Genomic DNA, 21,708 nt, shown 5'->3' with positions numbered 1-21,708 from the left:
ATGCTTGCTTATGATAGTGGCAAGTAAGAAGACTTTACAAGGAAATTACAACTTAAAGTTAAATAAAATTAAATTAGTGTATGGCTGAACATGACATATATACAATCTATAATAAATGAATGGATATCTAATCTCTTACAAAATCTTCTTCTTCATCTTTGTTTATAATTAAGAAACCAACGGTAACTACAGCAGCTCCAAAGATATACCACCAATTAAGCACAAATTCCTTTAGCACCCAATCACCAATCATTGCTAATGGGATTGTCATTGATAACCCAACTGTAACAGTTAAGGGACTAGTCAATAAGACGGCACGACACCAACAGAAATCACTAACAAAAGTAATGAATGCATTAATTAATAAAAGATAAGTAACTTGTGAAGTATGCGGTATTTCAAATACTTCAACTTTAGTAAAATGTAATATAATTATGATAGGCCATAAAAATATTAAACAGAATATCCCTACAAATCCAAAAAACAAATGAGTATTTAAGTTTCTTTCTTTGTAAGAATTCTTAATGGTAATTTTATGTTTCAATAATATAGTATAAATACCATAAATCAATGCTCCTGATAAAGCTAATAAATTACCCCATAATGCTGTTAAGTTATTATTACCATTATCGACATTATTATCTTGATCTTCCGAAATATCAATCTTAGTCACGATTAACACACCAGTAAAACTTAATAAGATCCCTACTAATTTATTTTGATTAATCTTTTCCACCGCATACAAATAACCAATTATCATGGTGAAAAAAGATGATGTTGATGATAAAATAGTTTGTGATGCAACGGAAGTATATGATAATGATGCATTAGTAACTAGATTGGCTGAAAACCATAGTATGATGAATTGAATTGATAATTTCATCGTTTCATATATGCCAATTTCTTCATCATTTAGGTAGACATTTGAATCCACAATGTGTAATTCATTAGTAGTATTGGTACTATTTGTAGAATCACTATTTTCAATACTCTGTTGAAGACCTGAAAGATTATCATTAGATCCATACTCTGAAACTAACCCTTCTTCATCTTCTTGTTTATGATATTTTATGCAACTATTATCATAATCTTGTTTAAACTTTTCAATGAATTGAGAAATAGATAAATTCTCAAACTTTAAATAACTGATAAGATAAAAACTAAAGCATCCCGTATTAATATAAGTAATGAAAAATGGTTTCCTATAAGTATCATCTTCAACCAAACTATTAACAAGAAAACTGGACATCACCCAAAAGATGACTACAGCAGCTAAGTTAATCAAACCTAGAATCCATTTTTGTCGAGAGTATAACCCATTGTCCGGTATGAAGAATGCCCGTAAGTATATCTGTATTGAAGACGCTAGGTTAGTTACCTCTGCCATAACTGTCTATGTATCTTGAAGTATCAAGTGAGGGTAAGTGAAAGGTTTAAATATATAGTGGATAGATATGACAAACTATGGCTCATTAATATTTTTTTTATCTCGTACGGCCCCCCTCTCTGTAATGTCTCACTCTCTCCCTACGACAGAGATAAAAATTTCAATGAGATTGTGACAATACGCGTGAAAATTAACAGTATAACTATAGATCTGTTAAGGTTCTGGTATCATATAGCTACAATTTATCAGTTAAGCAATGCCTCCATCAGCGTATGTATCGTTGTGTGTTTTTAATGTCATTTTAATATGTGATAACTAACGTTTGAAATCATTAGCAAGTCCGTTTCCAAGACAGTCACTGAAACTGTCAAAGCTGTTAAGAAAGCTTCTACTAAAGCAGTGAGTAAGAAATCAGCCAAAAAGGCAGTTGGATTCAAATACACTAGAGATACCGAATGTAAGTTCAAATTTGGTGCTCATGTAGGAATGTCGGGGGGTATTTCAAATGCAGTGACGAATGCCATGGATATTGGTGCTAATAGTTTTGCCTTATTCTTGAAATCTCCTAGAAAATGGGTATCTCCTGATATTAAGGATGAAGAAGCAGAGAAATTCATTCAATTATGTGAAGAACATAATTATAATCCAAGAACTGACATTCTTCCTCATGGATCTTATTTTATCAACTTGGCTAACCCAGATAAAGAAAAGGAAGATAAGGCATATGGATCATTTCTTGATGATTTAAAAAGATGTGAAAAATTAAATATCGGGTTATATAATTTCCATCCTGGTTCAAGTCTTGATTCAGATCATAAAGAAGCTTTACAAAGATTAGCTAAAAATATAAATAAAGCCATCAAAGAAACCTCATTTGTTAAAATTGTAATTGAAAATATGGCAGGTCATGGTAATTTGATTGGATCAAATCTTGAAGATATTAAGGAAGTGATTGATTTAATTGATGATAAATCAAGAGTTGGTGTTTGTCTTGATACTTGTCATTCTTTCGCTGCTGGATATGATATAACCACTGGTGAAAAATTTGAAAAGTTCTTAAATGATTTCGATGAAATAATAGGTCCAGATTATCTTAGTGCTATACATTTAAATGATTCAAAAGCTCCATTAGGTGCAAATCGTGATTTACATCAAAAATTAGGATATGGTTTCTTAGGATTAGAAGTGTTCAGAGTAATTGCAAATTATCCAAGACTTCAAAGTATTCCAATCATTTTAGAAACTCCAGTTGGTGATAATGATTCTATTTATGGTGAAGAAATCAAACTCTTAGAATGGTTGCAAGATAAGAAAGAAACTGATTCAGAATTCGTCCAAAAGAGAGATGAACTTTCTAAATTAGGAGCTACTGAAAGAGCAGAACATTTAAAGAAATTTGAAGTCAAACAAACCAAAACTAAAGCCACAAAGAGAAAAGGTGAAGCTAGCATAACAGACTTGGTCACTAAAAAGAAAGTTAAAAAGGAATAGTTAACTATATAAATACTTAAATAACTTATAAATACTTTATTACACTTATGATTTGTCAACGGCACGACCCCTATTTTATTTTTGGTGATACTCTCTCTCTTTTTTTTTTCGTAGGTAAAATTTAGAAGGTATTGAAAACATCATTAAAATTTCAAATTAAATCAATAAACAAACAAACAACAATTGATCTATCGATGTTTGGTGGTCAATCATCTGGTTTTGGAGGGTTTGGAAGCTCTGGTGCGAATACCGGATCGCCATTCTCATCTACAGCTAATAACAATACAACCTCACCTTTTGGTGCTTCCAACAACACCAATACTGCAGGAGGTATCTTTGGTGCATCAAACAATACTGCCAATGCCAATGCCAATGCACCTGGTTTTGGATCTACTGGTGCCTTTGGTGCTACGGCAAATAACTCCACATCTGCTTTCGGTGCAAATAATAATGCAACTGGTGGTGGATTGTTTGGATCAACAAATACAGCAGCATCTCCTTTTGGTGCCTCTAATAATGCTGGATCATCAGCATTTGGAAGTGGTCCTACTGCCAACACTGCTAATGCATTTGGAAGTACTAATGCCACTGGAGGTGGATTATTTGGTTCTGCTAATAAAACAGGATTTGGAACTACTGGTGGTGGTTTTGGATCAACTGCCAACACAAATACTTCACCATTTGGTGCAACAAACACTGGTTTCGGTGGTGGTGCAGGAAATGTAGTTGCTGATCCTAATGTTAATAATGGTACTGCTGTTAAGCCATTTACTCCATTTAGTGAAAAAGATATTACAGGAACTTTGAATGTGTTTGAAAATATTAGTTCTATGCCAGAATATAAAAACTTTTCATTTGAAGAATTAAGATTAAAGGATTATGAACAAAATAGAAGATTCGGTAATTCGGCTGGTGCACCAGCAACAAGTTTTGGTGCTACTGGAGCAACTCCTGGAGCCGCTGGTTTTGGTTTTGGTGCTAACAACACAGCTTCCACTTTTGGTGCAGGAACTTCAACTTCTCCATTTGGAGCTGCCAATAACAATACAACTGCATTTGGCGCCACTAATAATGCCTTTGGTGCCCCAAACAATGCCACCTCTCCATTCGGTGCAAGTACTACTCAAGGATTTGGAGCTCAACCTCAAGCCAATACTTCACCATTTGGTTCAAATACCGCCAATCAAACTGGTTTTGGTGCTGCATCAGGTACTAACGCATTTGGTGCTAATAAGCCTGCTGGTTTTGGTGCTGCTGGTAACACAGCTTTTGGTTCTAGTACCGGTGCTGCTGGTGGTCTCTTTGGTTCTAACACAAATACCTCACCATTTGGTGCTAATAACAATACTAACGCTTTCGGAACTACCAATACCAATCAATCTCCATTTGGTGCTAATAATACCAATGCTACAAATGCATTTGGTGGTGCTACTGCTAATACTGGTGCTTCACCATTTGGTCAAAATAATGCTAATACTGGTGGTGGTTTATTCGGAGCTAGCAATACTACTGGTTTTGGTGCCAATAATAACAATGCTAACCCAGGTTTTGGTGCTAGTGGTGGTTTATTTGGTGGTGCTAATAACAATGCAGCTACTGGTTTTGGAGCTAATAAACCTGCTACAGGTGGTTTGTTTGGACAATCCAATAATACTGCAGGTGCTACAGGAGGTTTATTCGGTCAACAACAACAACAACAACAACAGAATAATGCTGCTGGTGGTTTATTTGGTCAACAACAACAAAATAATAATGCTGCTGGGGGTGGTTTATTCGGAAGTAAACCCGCTGCTCCAACTGGTGGATTATTTGGAGGAGCTCAAAATAATACGAATACTGCTGGTGGTGGTCTCTTTGGTGGTGCTGGTAACAATAATACCAGTGGTGGTCTTTTCGGAGGTCCAAAACCAGCTGCTCCAGGTGGTGGATTGTTTGGTGGTGCTCAAGGTACCACTAATTCTGGATTCGGTCAAACTGCCAATAATACTGCTCAAGCAGGTGGATTATTTGGTAATAAGCCAGCAGGAACTACTGGTGGACTCTTTGGAGGATCCAATACAGGTACTCCTAGTAATACTCTTGGAGGTGGGTTATTTGGGGGGTAACAATAATGCTTCAGGTGGTGGTTTATTTGGAGGTAATAATAATGCTGGTAATACTGGTTTAGGTGGTACAACAGGAGGAGGATTGTTTGGAAATAAACCAGCTACTGGTACTACAGGTGGATTATTTGGAGGATCTAATACTTCAAGTAATCTTGGAGGTGGATTATTTGGTGGATCTAATTTACAAAATTCTCAACAACAACAGCAACAACAACAACAAATTGGTCAACAACAATTAGGACAACCACAACAATTATTAAATATCAATAGTCAGAATCCATATGGAAATAATCCATTGTTCCAAAGTATTACAGGTGGAAATGAAAAAGCTCCATCACAACCATTAGCCATTCCAGTTAAGGTTACTGCTAGTGTTAAGAAACCAGTTACTTTAGGAGGATCAAATAAAGTGGCACCATTGTTTAGAGTTAGTGCTTTACCAAGTAAGAAACCTGAATCATTCCAAGTCAAACAAGTTGTGGTTAACAAAAGTGATAGTGTATTTAATACAAATACTGATGCAGCTATTATTACGTCTGATATTTTTGCCCCTAAGGCTAGTTTCAAGAAATTAGTGTTAGAAAAATCGAAAGATCCAAAGACATCATTATTACCAGGTGATCAATTAGAAAATGGAACTATTCCAAAACAAGTTACATTTGTTACCAAGCATAATAAAGATAAAGCCATTGAATCATCATCTGATTCAACTGTTGTTAAAGAAGATTTCAAAAAAGTCACTCAAAGTGGAGAAGGACATATAATATCCGAACCAAGAAAACCTGTACAAGAAGTTGAAGAAGTGGAAGAAGTCGATGAAGATGGATATTGGACCTCACCATCTATTTCTCAATTAAAGAGAAAATCATTAACTGAATTAAGATCAATTAAGAATTTCAAAATTGGTCGTAAGCATTATGGTACGGTTGAATTTTTAGAACCAGTTGATTTATCAAGTTTTGTTAATATTGAAGATATTCCAGGCAATTTAATTGTATTTGGACCTAAATGTTGTATAGCTTATCCTGATGATGATAAACCAAAAGTTGGAGAAGGATTAAACTTACCAGCTAAGATCACGCTTGAAGGATGTTTCCCTATTAATAAAGCGGATAAATTACCTATAGTTGATCCAAAGAGTGAAATTGTTAAGGTTCACATTGAAAATTTAAAGAAATTACCTGATATGGATTTCATTTCTTATGAAGCTAATAGTGGTAATTGGACATTTTCCGTAGCATGCATGGATTAAAGAGTCTTAAAGTCTGATACATACATATTTTATATAGTCATCCTCTTTATATAGATAATTTTGCAAGACGTCTAATATATAAAACTTAATATACTTATTGATTTTATGTCATATCTTGCCATATTTTGTTCGCTGCATCAATGGGGTATTTTAACCATTTTTTGCGTGCTTCTCCGAGCATCGCCGACCGTATACTTTAATGAAATCAGTATATTTTTTGAAAAAGTTAAATTATAATTATAATTAATTACCAAGATATTTTACTGACATTCCAAAAATCAACATCATCATCATGCCAAAGAGGGTTACTTTGGCATGTTCCAATTGTCGAAAAAGAAAAGTTAAATGTGATAGAGGTCGACCTATGTGTTTGGTATGTTCTAAGAATAAAATTCCGCATCATTTATGTATTTATGAAGATTCCCCACATATTCTAAAGGCAGCCAAATTCAAATTATTAAAGGATAAGCAAGAAAAGAAAGATCGAGAACTAGAGAAATCTCGATATTATATATCTCCCAATGGTCAAGAACAATTGGTGGAATCTACCACTGATAGTGATGAAGAATTAACTAATTTACAAAACTTTGTCTATTATAAACATAAAATTGAAAGTTATTCATATTTTGGTACTACCAGTTGGAGAACAATTTTTAAAGAATCCCTTCAATACTTCCCTCCTGTTCATCATATAGCTATAAAGACTCATCAAGATGTTAAAACAGCAGCTAAGAAATACTTTAACTTAACTAGTGTTGAAGACCTCGTGTTTAGAAGGAAAAACATTCAATTTAATGAAATTCAAGGTAGTCCCCGAGATGATGATGATCAACAAATTGCTGGTGATAATGATGAACAAACTCATGCTAAGGCCATAAAGGGTCAACAAATCCCCATTGATTATAAACAGGTATCGACTATCCTTGGAATCTTTGTTCAAGATAATCAAATTATTAATAAATGTTTCAATAGTACGATGTTATTTGATTATTTGAATAGTGTGATGGATCCTGAAACATCAGAAATCATTCCTAATTCATCATTAATCAAATTAAGTATCATTATATCGATTATTGTTTTAGTTACAGCTCGAGAAAAATATAATGGGAATGAAGATGTCCTTGAAAAGGATAAAGAGAATGAATTACCTCGATTAGTGCATTGGTCAGAGAAATTAATCACCTTATCAGGAGGTTTAAATCGAAGATCAATACCTACTTTACAAAGTATGATCTTACTTTATGAGATTAAACGATATGATTTAAATCTTAATTTTGATTCTGCTTTTACAATGGATTATAATTTATTGGTTACGATTGTTAATTTAACTGCTTCATTAGGATTAAATCGAGATTTAGAAATCCTTCATGCTGGAGAAAATCAAGAATTTGTAGGATGTTTAAGAAATATTTGGAAATATGTTATATTTGAAGATACTACTCGAAGTTTCCAATATGGGTTACAACCTTTAATTAATGATGACTATGTTCAACATGAATTACTTGAAGATGATTCTTATAATTATAAAACGAGAATCAATATTATAAAAGGATTAAATAAAAGAGTCAATCTGTATAAACATTCTAATAAAGTTAATTTAAATCAGGAAATCAAATTAATTGAAGATTTATTAAATCAAGATTTACAAAATCCTATTGATAAGAACAATCGTTATTTTTATTTATTAGATCTTTTAATTCTTCAAGCACTAAATCTTATAAGATTTATTAAAAGGCCTTCAAATGATAAATATCGATTTGAAGCTTTAAAATATTCATTATTATTATATCTGTTTAATAAAGAGATTTTATTAAGTGAATTAAAATTAATGCAACAGAATAAACCCAATAATGTTCGAATTAATTATTCCTATTGTACTCATTTTCTAGATGCTACTGAAGCAGTTTTCCGATCAATTACATTACCAGTATCAGTATTATTACAATCATCAATTCAAAATCAAATTAATCTTGATAATCCAATTGCTAGTATTGATTTATCATTTGAATCATTATTAAGAATTGATGATAAATTATTATCAGTCTTAGTTAATGATTGTCATTGGTTATATGATTTTTTATTTCAAGAAACTCGAACATTATTAGAAGAGATTAAACCAATAAGTTTTGCATCATTAACTACTTTAATCTTTATAAGCAATACTTATGATTATATTAAAAGTAACCTTACTAATGGAGTTTCAAAAGATGCAGAGATTTTAAATCCTGTACCAACTGCCAATGCATTAAGAGTTTTATCTGATCGATTATCAGATGGGAATGGTGAACCACTTCGAAGAAGTATTTTAGGAGATAGAAGTGCACATAGTTTAAGAAGTAGTAGTAGTGCTACTAGTTCAGTTTACGATTTTAATACTACCATAAGTGAAAGTGATAGTACGACTGTTACTGATATAAATACTGATGATGATGATAATAAATCAGTTAGAGTTGGAGCCTTAGGTGATCATCTTCAACGTAATATTATTTTCCCTCAGAATGGTATTGGTATTAATAATATTCCCAATACAACTACTACTAATAATAATGGAGGTGGGCAAGAGCAAGATGATTTACTTCAATATAGTTGGGATACTCAAGGTACAGGAGAATTACAATTACCTGTGTACATCAACTTTTCACAACTTGAGAATGAAGATTTATGGGATTATTTTTAGATAATGAAGGAACTTTGTATATTATATATATATGTTATTAATATAAACTATTTATTTTATGGAGATGATTCAAGTTGTTTCTTTAAAGCTTCATTTAATTTTGTAAAACCTGCTTTAGTATTCTCTCCCATAAAATAAAGCACAACAGAAACCAATAAACCTGAAAAATCTTCACTTTGATTCAAGATAGTTTTATTATTATCAATCGACTTAAATTCAAATTTATGAATTCCTGAAAAGATATATTCTGATAAAAGATATCCCTTCCAAGAAAGTAAAGTTGATGTAGATTCAATTATAGTAGCATTAAATTGATATGTTTCACCTTCTTTTGGAATAACAATTACATCTAAGATATCACCTGGTTGATTTGTAGTTCTTGAATCTTGTTCAGCGGTAATGTTTTTAATGTGTTTCATAAATGGATCCCAATTTTCATGATTAGTAAAATCATAAAAGTAGTCAGACACTTCTTGAATTGGTTTGTTAATTTCAATTGATGTGTTAATAGATGACATATTGAATGAATACCCTTTATATTAATAACTTATTCAATTCATCTGATTAATGGATGTCTTTATATATCTATTTACAGAGTGCCAAACCGTAATTGACAAGCACACATGTCAGCTTAGCTTACTTAGTTACAATAGTCATTATGTATATGCAAAATAGACAATGGTTATTAACAGATCTAAGCCGCGATATATGGAAGATCTGGAAGATGTGGAAGTATTCTAAAAGAGAGTAATTTTGAAGATGGAAGTGGTAGTTTACGGCTTACTAATAGTATTTTATTATTATGACGTATATATTTAGTTTATTAAAGTTATTTATTTTTCATGGAGATTTTTCAAGTTGTTCCTTTAAAGCTTCATTTAAAGTTATAAATCCTGCTTTGGTATTTTCACCTACAAAATAAAGTAATGGAGTAGCTAATAACCCTGAGAAATCTTCACTTTGATATACGATAGTTTTATTATCATCAATTGCTTTAAATTCAAATTTATGACGTCCCACGAAAACATAGTCTGATAAAAGCGTTCCCTTCCATAAGAATATAGTGGGTGAAGTTTCAAGTATAATAGGAACAAATTCTTGTTTTTGACCTTGGGGAGGTACAATGGTTACATTTAAAGTATCACCTGGTTTATTTGTAGTTCTTGATTCTTGTTCAGCAGTTATATTTTTAATATGTTGAACAAATGGATCCCAAGTTGCATGATTAGCAAAATCATAAAAGAAATCTGACACTTGTTGAAGTGGTTTATTAATTTCAATTGAGGTAGTAATAGTTGGCATATTGAATGAAATGGAATAGTTACTGTTATGATATTAACTTTTGCAATTGATGAGATTAATAGAGATCTTTTATATATAATTTGGGAGTGGCAAAGTACACCACGTATGGTTAGTTTAACTATCGGTTATTTATTAAAGGTGGAGGCAAATTGATAACTGATTATATTCATCCATGCCGCGATATCCAGAGGTATGGATGTGTCTGAAAAGGGAAGAAGTATATAGTTTACTTACTTATTATATAAATACAACCAAATCACTTATAAAGTTTAATTTAAGAATAATTATAATTAGTCAGTTTCAAGTTATGTTTGAAATAATTGTGGTGAATATGATAATTTCAAATGAGTGTGTTATTAGTTAGTAGTAACTAAAGTGAAGTTAATAACATTAGATAGTGTTGGGTTATTTTACATTGAAATTTCTCTACCAACAAAATGTTTAAGGAGTCAGTGAGACAGACAGAGATAACAAAATTTCAGCCTCCCTTCCTTCTCCCTCACTAAAAAAATGGATTGTTCTTTTTTTTTTTTTTTTCCCTTAAATTTCCGCCCCTCACTCCTCCCTGACTCCCTCCCTTTGTTTCTCCTTATAACTTTAAATTTGTTTAGGGGAAAGTAATTAATTAATCAATTAATCGATATAACCAGTAAGATATATATATCTTACTATATCTTACTTATATATATATATCTATCTATAATCTACAGATCATAATAGATTGTATCATCGTATATTCTAACCCATCGTATATTGTCTCTTCTTTCAATATATCCCCACCATCCATCCATCCATCCACACTATCACACTATCACACTAAAGTCTCATAATCGTTAATTACTCCTAATTAAGCGATTAGGGGCACACAATACACAGTAAAATTAAAAGAAAAAAAAAGAACAACAAACAAAAACAAATCAAAAAATAAACAATTCCACAAAAGTTACATCACAAGATTTTTATCCCTTACCAGTTTTTAATTTTATTTTAATTTAATTTAATTTAACATAATTTCAACTTATCCACCACAATTGGTCTTATCCATCCATCTTTATCCTTCACTGACAAAGTAATACATCGTCATAATCATCATAATCATCATCATTCACAATGGCCGCCACTAAAGATTCAGCTTATGTGACTCTTTTAACCAATGAATCCTATTTACCAGGGGCTTTAACGTTAGGTAAAAAATTAAAAACTGATTTGAAAACAACCTACAAATTAATCATCTTATTAGATCAATCAGCTTTATCTGATCATTCCTTAGATTTAATTAAAGATGTTTATGATGAAATCATCCCTATTGATGATAAATTAATTAATGCCCCCTTGGAAAAAGTTTTACAAAAATTAGGTCGGGAAGAATTATCCATTACATTTTCAAAACTTTTATTATGGAATCAACATAAATATGAAACTTTGATTTATCTTGATAGTGATACTTTACCTTTAAAACCTTTGGATTCATTATTTGATACTTTTCAACATTTAAAATCGGATCAAATTGTCGCCAGTCCTGATTCAGGTTGGCCTGATATCTTTAATTCAGGGGTATTAATTTTAAAACCTGATCCAACCATTTTTAATAAATTAATTGAATTTTCTTCAACTGAAAATAGTACTTTTGATGGAGCTGATCAAGGTTTATTAAATGAATTCTTTAATATTTCTTCTTCAGGTTTAAATTGGTTAAAATTACCTTATTTATTTAATGTAACTCCAAATTATACAAATGCTTATCAATATTATCCTGCTTTATTAAGATTCTTTGATAATATTCATTTATTACATTATATTGGTGCTTCAAAACCATGGCATGCTCCTGATATCTTAAGTTCTGATTTAAATAATTTTCATAATTTTTGGTGGGCTGATTTTAATAAATTTTATACCACTGATATTAAAACAAAATTATTAAGTTTACCAAAAGGTGAAGCTTATAATTTAAAATTTGGAAAATATTCAAATGTTTGGGATACTGGTATCGATCCAAACTTTATTACTAACTTACCTTCAATTGCTCCAACTTCAATTCCTACTTCAAATCCTCCAATTTTCCCTTGGGAACATAAAGAAGAAAGACAACCAACTAGAACTTTTTCTGAATCAAATGATCCTCCTGCTTATTTAGAATCAACTTCAACTCCTTCAGAAATTGAAACTTTATCATCATCATTATCAAGTTCAAAAATTTCCAAAGATAATATTAAATCTCCACCATTATCTCAAAGTTATGGCTTTGATAAATCAAGTCAAAATAAATCATTTAATCCAGAAAAATCTTTAGATGAAGTTTCAAAACTTCCTCTTAAATTCTTAAGTAAACATAAACAACAAAAAGATGAAAAATAGGTAAAGTTTGTTTGTCATTAATTAAATTCTGTAATTGTTTTATTAGAAGTTATCAATTGTTTGTTTTGTTTTATTCTTTTTTATATATCCTTCCTTTGTCTTATTTTTGTTTATTTATTAGTTGTTTAATGACATATACTCCTTAATATTATTACCTGTTTTGTTTAATTAATTTATATACCTACCTATTTAGATATTTTGTTTTAATAAATACACATATATATACATAGATCATCCCTAAAAGAGAAAGTAAAAAACTATCAAATTGGGATATAAAAATTGCAAAAATAAGAGGTGTGAAAGTCACTGCCGGTCCCAGGAATCGAACCTGGGTCTCAACGGCCACAACGATGCGTACTTACCACTATACTAGACCGGCGATTTTCATGTCGGAAAATATTTCCACTTTCTCATAATCTGTTGAGTGGTATCACGTGATTGAAAAAATTAAAAAAAATAAATAAAAAATATTTATTACTAATTTTATAGAATATTAAATAAATGTATATTTCGAAATTAGAATTTCCAGTTTTCACTTTCTTGACCATATCAATGTCAATAACTTTAAGAAAATGATTCGACTGTTGAATGCGATGCATCATAAAAGATTGGAACGTTATTCCAATTGTTCTATTGAAGCAATTTACCATCCATTTGATGCTAGTCTTCAAAATTCAGTCGATCCATGTTTTGTATATTCATTTACTTTGATTGTTAATTCGCTTTTGGGTGCTTTTGCTGCTTATCAACTAGTTAAATCATTATTTTATAATAGCCATGGTCCCTTCAGAATTCATTATGCATTGGGTTCATCGCTCAAGATTAAAAGTGTTGGTGGTTATCAAATGTTAAAATTAATTTTATTATTTTTACATTCAATTGCACTCATGCTTTTAACGTTTTTTAATTTTACTTCATTGACTTCTATGTTGTTCTTTGCAACTGCATCATCTTTTGCGATTTTCACTTTGATAATCTTACCCTTTCACATCATTGAACCAACAAGAAATGTTACTGCAAATTCTTCATTATTATTATATTGGATAATAATTTTGCTTTTAAATTTGTCTGTTTTAATTCAAGATGTTTTCTCTGGATTTAAATTATATATTCCTATAAGTGGTAATTCTTCGAAATCTCTTGCCTATGTTCTTGAAACCTTTTTGTTCATTAACTCTATGATTGTCTTATTTCTTGAAAATTCTCTTTTTAAACCAAGTGTGGAATTACGTGATTATTATGCATTAAATGGTTGGGAAATATCATCAGTTAGAAACATGTTTTCTCAACTAAGTTTCAGTTGGCTTGAAGGCATTATTAAGAAAATTTATGAAACTGATGAATTGGATATCAAAGATATCCCACCGCTACCAATTGAATTGAAAAATGACAATTCCTACAACAAATTAGCCAAACAATTTAGAGATAAAAAGTTGAAATATAAACAGACAGATAAACCATCATTATTTTTTATGTTGATACTGATTCATAGTTGGGAATTATTAGCGGCTGGTATTTTAAATTTTGCTGAATCGTGTTTTGGCTTTATTCAAGCATTTTTATTTCAAAGATTTATTGAATTCTTCAGTGAGAATCAAACTGAACTTAATAATCAACCTGTTATAGTTAGTTTTGCATTTGGATCTGGTATTTTTATTTGTGCTGTGTTGAGGTTTGTTAGTACTAATCAGTACTTTTCTATGTATTACAATGTTAGATGTGAAATTCAAGGTTCATTAAGTAATATGATTTTCAGAAAGGCTTTGAATTTATCTCCCGAATCTAAAAAGACCAAAACAACAGGTGAAATTGTTAATAACTTATCTGTTGATGTCAATGCTATTTGTGAAATGGCAAAATTGGTAGAATTGATTACATCTCCTTTGAAATTAATCTTTACTATGTTGTCATTATATAAGATTATTGGTATCTCTTCTTTGTCGGGATTTGTTACAACCTTAGTTTTGGTACCTATTACAGGAAAAGTTAGTGCATTTGTTATGTACTATGTCAAAGAAAATATGAAATATAAAGATAAAAGAACTAAGTTAACTTCGGAAATCTTGTCGTCCATTAAAAGTATCAAATTATATTCTTGGGAAAACCCAATGTTAGAAAGATTATTCAGAATTAGAAATGATCAAGAATTAGTTCTTACCAAGAAAATTGGATTCCTTAATTCTTGTGCTATGATGCTTTGGACTATTATTCCAATACTTGTTCCACTCTCGTGTCTAGTGACTTATGTATTCGTTTCAAAAATTCCCTTGGTTCCTGCTATCTGTTTTCCTGCCTTAACATTGTTTGAAATATTATCGAAACCAATTGTCACGTTTCCTGAAATTCTCAATAACTACTTTAACATGAGGGTATCATTGAAAAGAGTGAGTGACTTGTTCGAATTAAGTGAATTAGAGTCGGCAATCACTGATCGTTCCTTTAAAGAACTTAAAAAGAATGATGTTTCTATTAAGATTAACAATGCTACGTTTTTGTGGAGTGGAGAATCAGAGAAAAATTATTCCGATGAAGATCATATTGAATCGGATGGTGAAAATAATGTAGCTCTAAATGAAATTAATTTTGAAGCTAGAAAAGGTCAGTTAACTTGCATTGTGGGAAAAGTGGGTTCTGGTAAAACTACTCTCTTGAAGAGTATTCTTGGAGAATTAATCTTAGTTAAAAAGAATAACACAAAGCTAGAAGTAAATGGAACAATTGCTTATTGTTCTCAATCTCCATGGATCCTCAATAGTTCTGTCAAGGAAAACATCTTATTTGGTTGCAAATATGATAAAGCATTTTATGCAAAGACTGTAGCAGCTTGTCAATTATTACCTGATTTTGACGCTCTTCCAGATGGTGATAAGACTATTGTAGGTGAAAAGGGAATCTCCTTAAGTGGTGGTCAAAAAGCACGTATTTCTTTTGCTAGGGCGGTCTATGCAAGAGCTGATATGTATATTTTGGATGACATTTTATCCGCTGTAGATGCTCATGTTGGGAAGAATCTAGTTGATCAAGTTTTAGGTAAAAATGGTATAATTGCCTCCAAGACCATTGTTTTAGCAACTAATGCAGTTAAGGTTTTACATGAAGCTGACAACATTGTTCTTTTGAAGAAGGGTGAAATCACAGAAGGTGGAAATTATGAGGAAGTCGTAGCTGGAAATGATGAATTGGCCGATTTGATTCGAGAATTTGGACAAAAAGAGGCTGAAGATGATTTGGAAGAATTGGAAGATGAACTTGAGAAAGAAGTGATTGATGTTAAGTCTATTGGTTCCACCCTTCAAGATGATAACATCACTGAATTAAATGCTTCGAATGTAAAGGATCACATTGATGTCGATATTCCTTTGGAAGTTGTGGATTCAACAACTTCTTTTCGGCGTGCAAGTATGACCTCCTTAGAACATGAATATCAGGAGGAAGATGTAGATGAAACTGTTATTAAAAGAACTGAGCATGTGGCTGAAAAAGGAGCAAAAGGAAGAGTGAAGTTGGAAGTCTATTTGGAATACTTCAAAGCTTCGGGGGTTGTAGACATATTTATTATCATTTTTTTGACGTCACTGTCAACAATTGCTCAAATTATGTCAGGTTATGCTTTAAAAGCTTGGTCGCAAGATAATTTAGATGCGGGACAAAATGTTTCATCCAAGTTCTATTTAATCATGTATTCGCTTTTACGGGCAATTAATGCTTTTGCAACGTTTGGTGCATCATTATTATCTCAACAAAAATCTAGTATTAAAGCTTCCAAACATTTTCATGACAGTATGGCTAGAAATGTCTTAAGATCTCCAATGTCATTCTTTGATACTACTCCTGTTGGAAGAATATTAAACAGATTCTCGGAAGATATAAATGTGATAGATGATCAGCTTTCATATCTTTTATTGGGAGTGTTAAAGTTTGCTAGTAATACTTTTGGTATCTTGGCTGTTGTTGTTATTAATTTTCCAGTCATGATATTAGTTATTGCGGTACTCTTTTATTTCTACAACAAACTCAGAGAATACTATATTCCTTCTGCCAGAGAACTTAAGAGATTGGCAAGTGCTAACAGAAGTCCAGTCTATTCTCATCTTCAAGAATCAGTGACCGGTGCTGAGACTATTCGTGCTTATGATCAAATCAATAGATTTGTTAATGGGAACAAGATAAAAATAGATAAATTAATTTCCACAAACTTTGCAGCCCTTTCTTGTGGTAGATGGTTGAGTATGAGATTGCAAGCAATTTCAGCCATAATTGTTTATGCTACGACTTTAGTGATATTATCCACTTTGGGAACCTCTCATGAATTAGATTCAGGACTAGTTGGGTTTGTTATGATGAACGTCTTAGGTATTACTGGTACGTTGAATGCTATGATTAGGCTTTGGGCAGAAGTTGAAGCTAGATCGGTTGCCTTGGAAAGAATTGTTGAATACTGTAAATTGAAAGCAGAAGCTCCATTGGTTATTTCTGAGAATAGACCTCGAGAAACATGGCCAGAGTCAGGATCAATTTCATTTAAGAATTATTCTACCAAATACAGAGATAATTTAGATCCAGTATTGAAAGATTTAAATATTGATATCAAGCCTCGTGAAAAAGTTGGTATTGTTGGAAGAACAGGGGCAGGAAAATCGACTGTTGCTATTTCCATGTTTAGAATTATTGAACCATCGCAAGGACATATTAAAATCGATGGAGTTGATACTAGTAAAATAGGTTTATTTGATTTACGTCATAAGTTAAATATTATTCCACAAGATGCTCAAACCGTTGAAGGAAGTGTCAGACAAAATTTAGATCCTTTCGAACAATATACAGATGAAGAATTATGGAATGTTTTGGAATTAGCACATTTACAGCCACATATTGAACAAATGAAGACCAAGAAGAGTGCTACTAAAGAAGAAGAAAACAAAGAATCAGAAGATTCAGAAGAAAATAAAGTGGTTGAGTATGATACTGGATTATCCGCGACCATATTTGAAGGAGGATCCAATTTATCAGCCGGTCAAAGACAATTATTATCATTAGCTAGAGCATTATTGAACAAATCCAAGATTTTAATTTTGGATGAAGCAACTGCTGCAGTAGATGTACAAACAGATAAAATTATTCAAGAGACTATTAGAGCTAAATTCAAAGATAAGACAATTTTAACAATTGCCCACAGATTAGAAACCATTCTTGATAGTGATAGAATCATTGTCCTCGATAAAGGACAAGTCAAGGAGTTTGATACTCCTAAGAATCTTTTGAAAGATGAAAGTACTGAATTCTATTCGTTATGTAAACAAGGTGGATATCTTAAGAATTTAGATATTGATAAGCTTTAGTTTATTCGGTTTTAGTGAGTATTGTTCCTTGGAGCGAGTCTCACACTATTAAGCCTGATTGGCATAAGCAGGTTTTTTGTATAAATAGTATTTCTCTTCGGGTATAGATAATATCCAAAAAAATTCTAATTATTCTGCAACACTTTAAATATAATTGTATTATTAGATTTTAGTGGATTGGGAAGTAATGGTATATTGGGTATGGAGAGTTTAAGATAGAGTTGTAATAATACATTGTGTATATTTTCGACAATTTCATTCGGACGAATTTTTGATAGAATTTATCCCAAATTTGTTTTTTACAATCGAGTAATATTTATATTAATTTTTCGCAACCAATTTTGAAAATAAGTTTTAGTTTTATTAAGTTGTTAAAATTTCTGTTTTTAAATGTATTAATGTAAAAATGTTATAAAAATAGTCTATGGCAAATATATATGTATAAATAGATAAATAATGTTCTTTTTTGTTGAATGGAAGGATGGGTGTATTAATTAGTCTCATTTATTCAAGTCCAACCCAAATATCACCATAATATTGATATAATAATCTTTGAGTTTCACTAAATTCCACTAATTCACCTTGAATATTCAAATCTTTCCCTCCTGCTGAAGTAAATGCACAATATTGATATCCATGACAAATCTCTTGATGTTTAACCCATGCTTTTACAGGTTCTTCTTCTTCATTGGGGAATTCCATTTCTTTCAGATTGGTAAATGGGGGTAAAATAGCATATTCAATTTGAACGGGATTATAATAAAATGTTCTCATTTCTTCCACTGATTTAATATAATTTAATGTTTGTTTACGATTTCTGAAATCTTGAGGATAATTAACGGCAGTATATCTTCCACAAAAATGGAAACCCGAATTAAACCAATCTAATGAATTATCATATCCATTAACATGACCGGGATGAGGAGAACAAATTTCAATCGATTCAAAATCATCACCATTCTTCTTTTTACGAGCTGGATCAATAATACCAATGGCAGCGGCATTGTGTTTATTGAAATGATAATTTTCATCCCCATTAATTGAAAATGCTAACCAAAATAATTCTTTATCACCATGAGATCTATCTTTAGCAGGATCCATAAAATGTAATTGAGGCATTAATAATAATGATGCCATATGCATAGAACGATTTATAACTACTAATCCTGATTCCATTTGATGTTTCAAACCAGATAAAATATGATTATTAGTAGTTTTAGTAGTGATTAATGGAATATTAAAGATTAATGAATCTAATACTGATGGACTTATCTTTTTGAAAAATACTGAATCTGATACTGGTCTATATTCTGCAGTAGTTCTATCTTTATAAAAATAAGTCCCAGTTTCTTTATACCCTTCTAATTCAAAGAAAATTTCAGGATTTTTAACGATAGCAGCATCAGAATCTAATAATATAAATTCTTCATATGAATTAAATAAAGTAGCTAAGAATTTATTACCCCAATGTCTAAATTTTTCTCGATATTGTCCATGAACAACATGATAAGTATTTACAAACCAAATATCTTGTTTTGGTAAACCTTGATCTTCACTTTGTAAATAATCATCTCCAAATAAATGACGAACTTTTTCAAATGATTTTGGTAAATCATTAAATCTTTCTCTGGCAGCTTCAATAATTTTCCGTTTGGTATTGGCTGAAATATGATCATAATATACAATTTGAATAGGTAATTTATTTTTTAGAGCTCTTAATAATCGAATAAGATTAACGGTATCTTCAAGATGACCATCATTAATAGTCATGACTAACCCTTTACCATTAGCTAAATTTTTAAATTTATTAAGGAAACAAGATTTTGAATTAGTTAATTTTGATTTTATAGGTGGTGGAGTGGATTTCTTTTTTGTAACAGTTTGAGGAGGAGACATTAACACTTCACCTGACCAATGTTCATAAGCCGGGAAATTAAATGATAACCAAGGATATAATCTTTGTTCTAAATCATTACAATCATGAAAAGAATTTGGATTGATTGAATTTTCAAGCTTAGAATTTGTGAATGGTTTTAATTGAGTATTTCCAACTTCAAAAACTTCTCTTACTAATAATTTTTGATTTAAGATAAAATCATTTTGTTCTTTAATATGATTTGCATTATCATTAGCAATATAACATTTATTAAAGATTCTTAAATGGGATAAATAATCCAGAACTTTTTGTTCAGTATTTTTGGTGGCTGACCAAAATTGTTTATAAAGAGATAACATAAAATCTTCAAATTCTTGATCATGTTTAACATCATCTTTATTCATTTTATGTTCTTTAGCATATTTTTCTTTCATATCATTCATATGAGTTTGTTTCCAATCTTCAAAGTCAAATGAAAGACGATCAACCAAGGGTAAATTTTCATCAGGATTTATAAACCAATTATGATTTACAGCATATAAATTTTGAAAATATAAATCACAACGATCTTGAAAATTCAAATTTCCAAGGATTGAAAATGGATCATAATCATGATTCTTTAAGATATTATCATAATTAGTTGAAAATATTGGTTCAATATCTCTGATATCATTTATTTGTAATTGTTTTTGTAAAGTTTGTAAATATAAGTTATTTAAAACTGTAGTATTAACAGGGTTATATTCTTTTTTATTATCGTTATTAACATCTTCAAATGACCAATTATTTTGAGATTCATATTCATCAAATTCTGATGAAAATGATGGAGAAGTTAAAGAAGCATATCGATCATAATAATAATAATAAATAAAGAAACCAATATTTAAAATCAAGATCCACGTTATTAAACATGAATAGATGAATAATTTTCGATTCACTTTAGTAGGTTGTAATACTTTTAAATTCATGATGATAATGATAATGAATGAATAAGATTAAAATGCAGTTGGATGATGATGGAGGATGATGACTACGTCGATGGGGGGTGGTATGCAAGGCGGGGGGAGGAGGAAGTTAGATATTGATGCTTTACTTGTGGATGAGTAAGGAGTTGGAATTAAAGAAAGCGATGGATGGATGGAGAGGGAGGGAGAGAGGAGCGTGGATTGTATATGATTTGTGGGTAGTGGATGGTGGATGGTGGTGGGTGGTGATGGTAAACAAGCTTCTAAAAGAAACTCTAAATCTAATCTAAATCTTAACTTAAATCAAACAAAAAAAAATGCGAGTTAAAGTCAAAGCTTAAGAGGTATAGTTTAGATAAGCTTAGGGGGATTGACTCAACCGACTGATTAAGATAGTAGATAAGGGGATGATATGATAAGGGAGGGGATGATTGGTTAAAAAGGGTGAATTAGATGTAAGAAGAAGCAATCAAGTGTTGGTTTTGACAAACAACAAATTTTTGAAATTCAGCTTTCTTAAGATATAAAAAAATAACACACACAAATAAAATCTGACAAAAAAATAAAAATAAAAATAAAAAGAAAGAAAATCTGACAAAAACTCCTGAAAAGGGCAGATACACAAAATAAAACAATGAAAAAATCCGACATTTTTTCTGTTTCTGTTTAGAGTTTGTTATTGTCTGTCTGATGGTATGGCTTATTGTTTAGGATTGATAATGATAGAGTACGGTCCCAGACATATATAATTAATTTATAGATAGGTAAACATAGGACTGGAGAATGGTCGTTATTAATTGAAATTATATAACGGTAGATGATTATTAAGAGGTGTATGATAGGTTACCAAGCTTTTAATGGTGTAACATTTAGATCAGATCTCATCGCCGTCGCCCACCAAATATCGTTTCTTTCTTTCCTTCCTTCTGGCATGATGATTCCTTACTGCAGCTTATTTT

At 31.1% G+C, this 21,708-nt stretch overlaps 9 protein-coding genes and 1 non-coding gene across 10 annotated transcripts; 5 read left to right on the top strand and 5 right to left on the bottom strand. All coding sequences in view use genetic code 12, as the record gives it.

The window, feature by feature from the left end:
* Positions 1 to 127: 127 nt before the first annotated feature.
* Positions 128 to 1,387, bottom strand: DFJ63DRAFT_310868 (uncharacterized protein; the record flags this gene model as incomplete). The annotated part of the gene is made up of 1 exon (XM_064905658.1): positions 128 to 1,387. The coding sequence occupies one exon, from the start codon at positions 1,385 to 1,387 to the stop codon at positions 128 to 130; it is 1,260 nt and encodes a 419-aa protein (XP_064765060.1).
* Positions 1,388 to 1,750: 363 nt separating this feature from the next.
* Positions 1,751 to 2,878, top strand: APN1 (DNA-(apurinic or apyrimidinic site) lyase; the record flags this gene model as incomplete). Its single annotated transcript, XM_064904653.1, has 1 exon — positions 1,751 to 2,878. A coding segment is annotated over one exon (1,128 nt), but the record flags the coding sequence as incomplete, so codon positions are not given.
* Positions 2,879 to 3,072: 194 nt separating this feature from the next.
* Positions 3,073 to 6,235, top strand: DFJ63DRAFT_310866 (FG-nucleoporin; the record flags this gene model as incomplete). Its single annotated transcript, XM_064905657.1, has 3 exons — positions 3,073 to 3,118; positions 3,152 to 4,963; positions 4,998 to 6,235. The coding sequence occupies 3 exons, from the start codon at positions 3,073 to 3,075 to the stop codon at positions 6,233 to 6,235; spliced, it is 3,096 nt and encodes a 1,031-aa protein (XP_064765058.1).
* Positions 6,236 to 6,527: 292 nt separating this feature from the next.
* Positions 6,528 to 8,912, top strand: DFJ63DRAFT_310865 (Zn(II)2Cys6 transcription factor; the record flags this gene model as incomplete). Its single annotated transcript, XM_064905656.1, has 1 exon — positions 6,528 to 8,912. The coding sequence occupies one exon, from the start codon at positions 6,528 to 6,530 to the stop codon at positions 8,910 to 8,912; it is 2,385 nt and encodes a 794-aa protein (XP_064765057.1).
* Positions 8,913 to 8,940: 28 nt separating this feature from the next.
* Positions 8,941 to 9,908, bottom strand: DFJ63DRAFT_30820 (SRPBCC domain-containing protein). Its single transcript, XM_064905508.1, has one exon. The coding sequence runs from the start codon at positions 9,428 to 9,430 to the stop codon at positions 8,969 to 8,971; it is 462 nt and encodes a 153-aa protein (XP_064765056.1). The 5' UTR covers positions 9,431 to 9,908; the 3' UTR covers positions 8,941 to 8,968.
* DFJ63DRAFT_333193 (SRPBCC domain-containing protein) lies at positions 9,753 to 10,214 on the bottom strand (the record flags this gene model as incomplete). Its single annotated transcript, XM_064907814.1, has 1 exon — positions 9,753 to 10,214. One exon carries the CDS (start codon positions 10,212 to 10,214, stop codon positions 9,753 to 9,755), a length of 462 nt encoding a protein of 153 aa, XP_064765055.1.
* Positions 10,215 to 10,934: 720 nt separating this feature from the next.
* Positions 10,935 to 13,054, top strand: GLG2 (Glg2p). The gene has a single exon (XM_064906749.1). It carries the CDS (start codon positions 11,325 to 11,327, stop codon positions 12,567 to 12,569), a length of 1,245 nt encoding a protein of 414 aa, XP_064765054.1. The 5' UTR covers positions 10,935 to 11,324; the 3' UTR covers positions 12,570 to 13,054.
* On the bottom strand, positions 12,877 to 12,948 carry DFJ63DRAFT_t17. The gene has a single exon. It is a non-coding gene; the product is annotated as a tRNA-His (tRNA).
* A 26-nt stretch (positions 13,055 to 13,080) lies between the features above and the next one.
* Positions 13,081 to 18,046, top strand: DFJ63DRAFT_292765 (uncharacterized protein). The gene has a single exon (XM_064905416.1). The coding sequence runs from the start codon at positions 13,142 to 13,144 to the stop codon at positions 17,906 to 17,908; it is 4,767 nt and encodes a 1,588-aa protein (XP_064765053.1). The 5' UTR covers positions 13,081 to 13,141; the 3' UTR covers positions 17,909 to 18,046.
* A 221-nt stretch (positions 18,047 to 18,267) lies between these two features.
* On the bottom strand, positions 18,268 to 21,159 carry DFJ63DRAFT_30816 (alpha-mannosyltransferase). Its single transcript, XM_064905507.1, has one exon. It carries the CDS (start codon positions 20,750 to 20,752, stop codon positions 18,413 to 18,415), a length of 2,340 nt encoding a protein of 779 aa, XP_064765052.1. The 5' UTR covers positions 20,753 to 21,159; the 3' UTR covers positions 18,268 to 18,412.
* Positions 21,160 to 21,708: the final 549 nt, after the last annotated feature.

This window comes from Scheffersomyces coipomensis, assembly GCF_036884675.1.
Source record: "Scheffersomyces coipomensis strain NRRL Y-17651 chromosome Unknown DFJ63scaffold_1, whole genome shotgun sequence".
Lineage (NCBI taxonomy): Eukaryota > Fungi > Ascomycota > Pichiomycetes > Serinales > Debaryomycetaceae > Scheffersomyces > Scheffersomyces coipomensis.
This window is presented reverse-complemented; position numbering and strand designations above follow the sequence as displayed.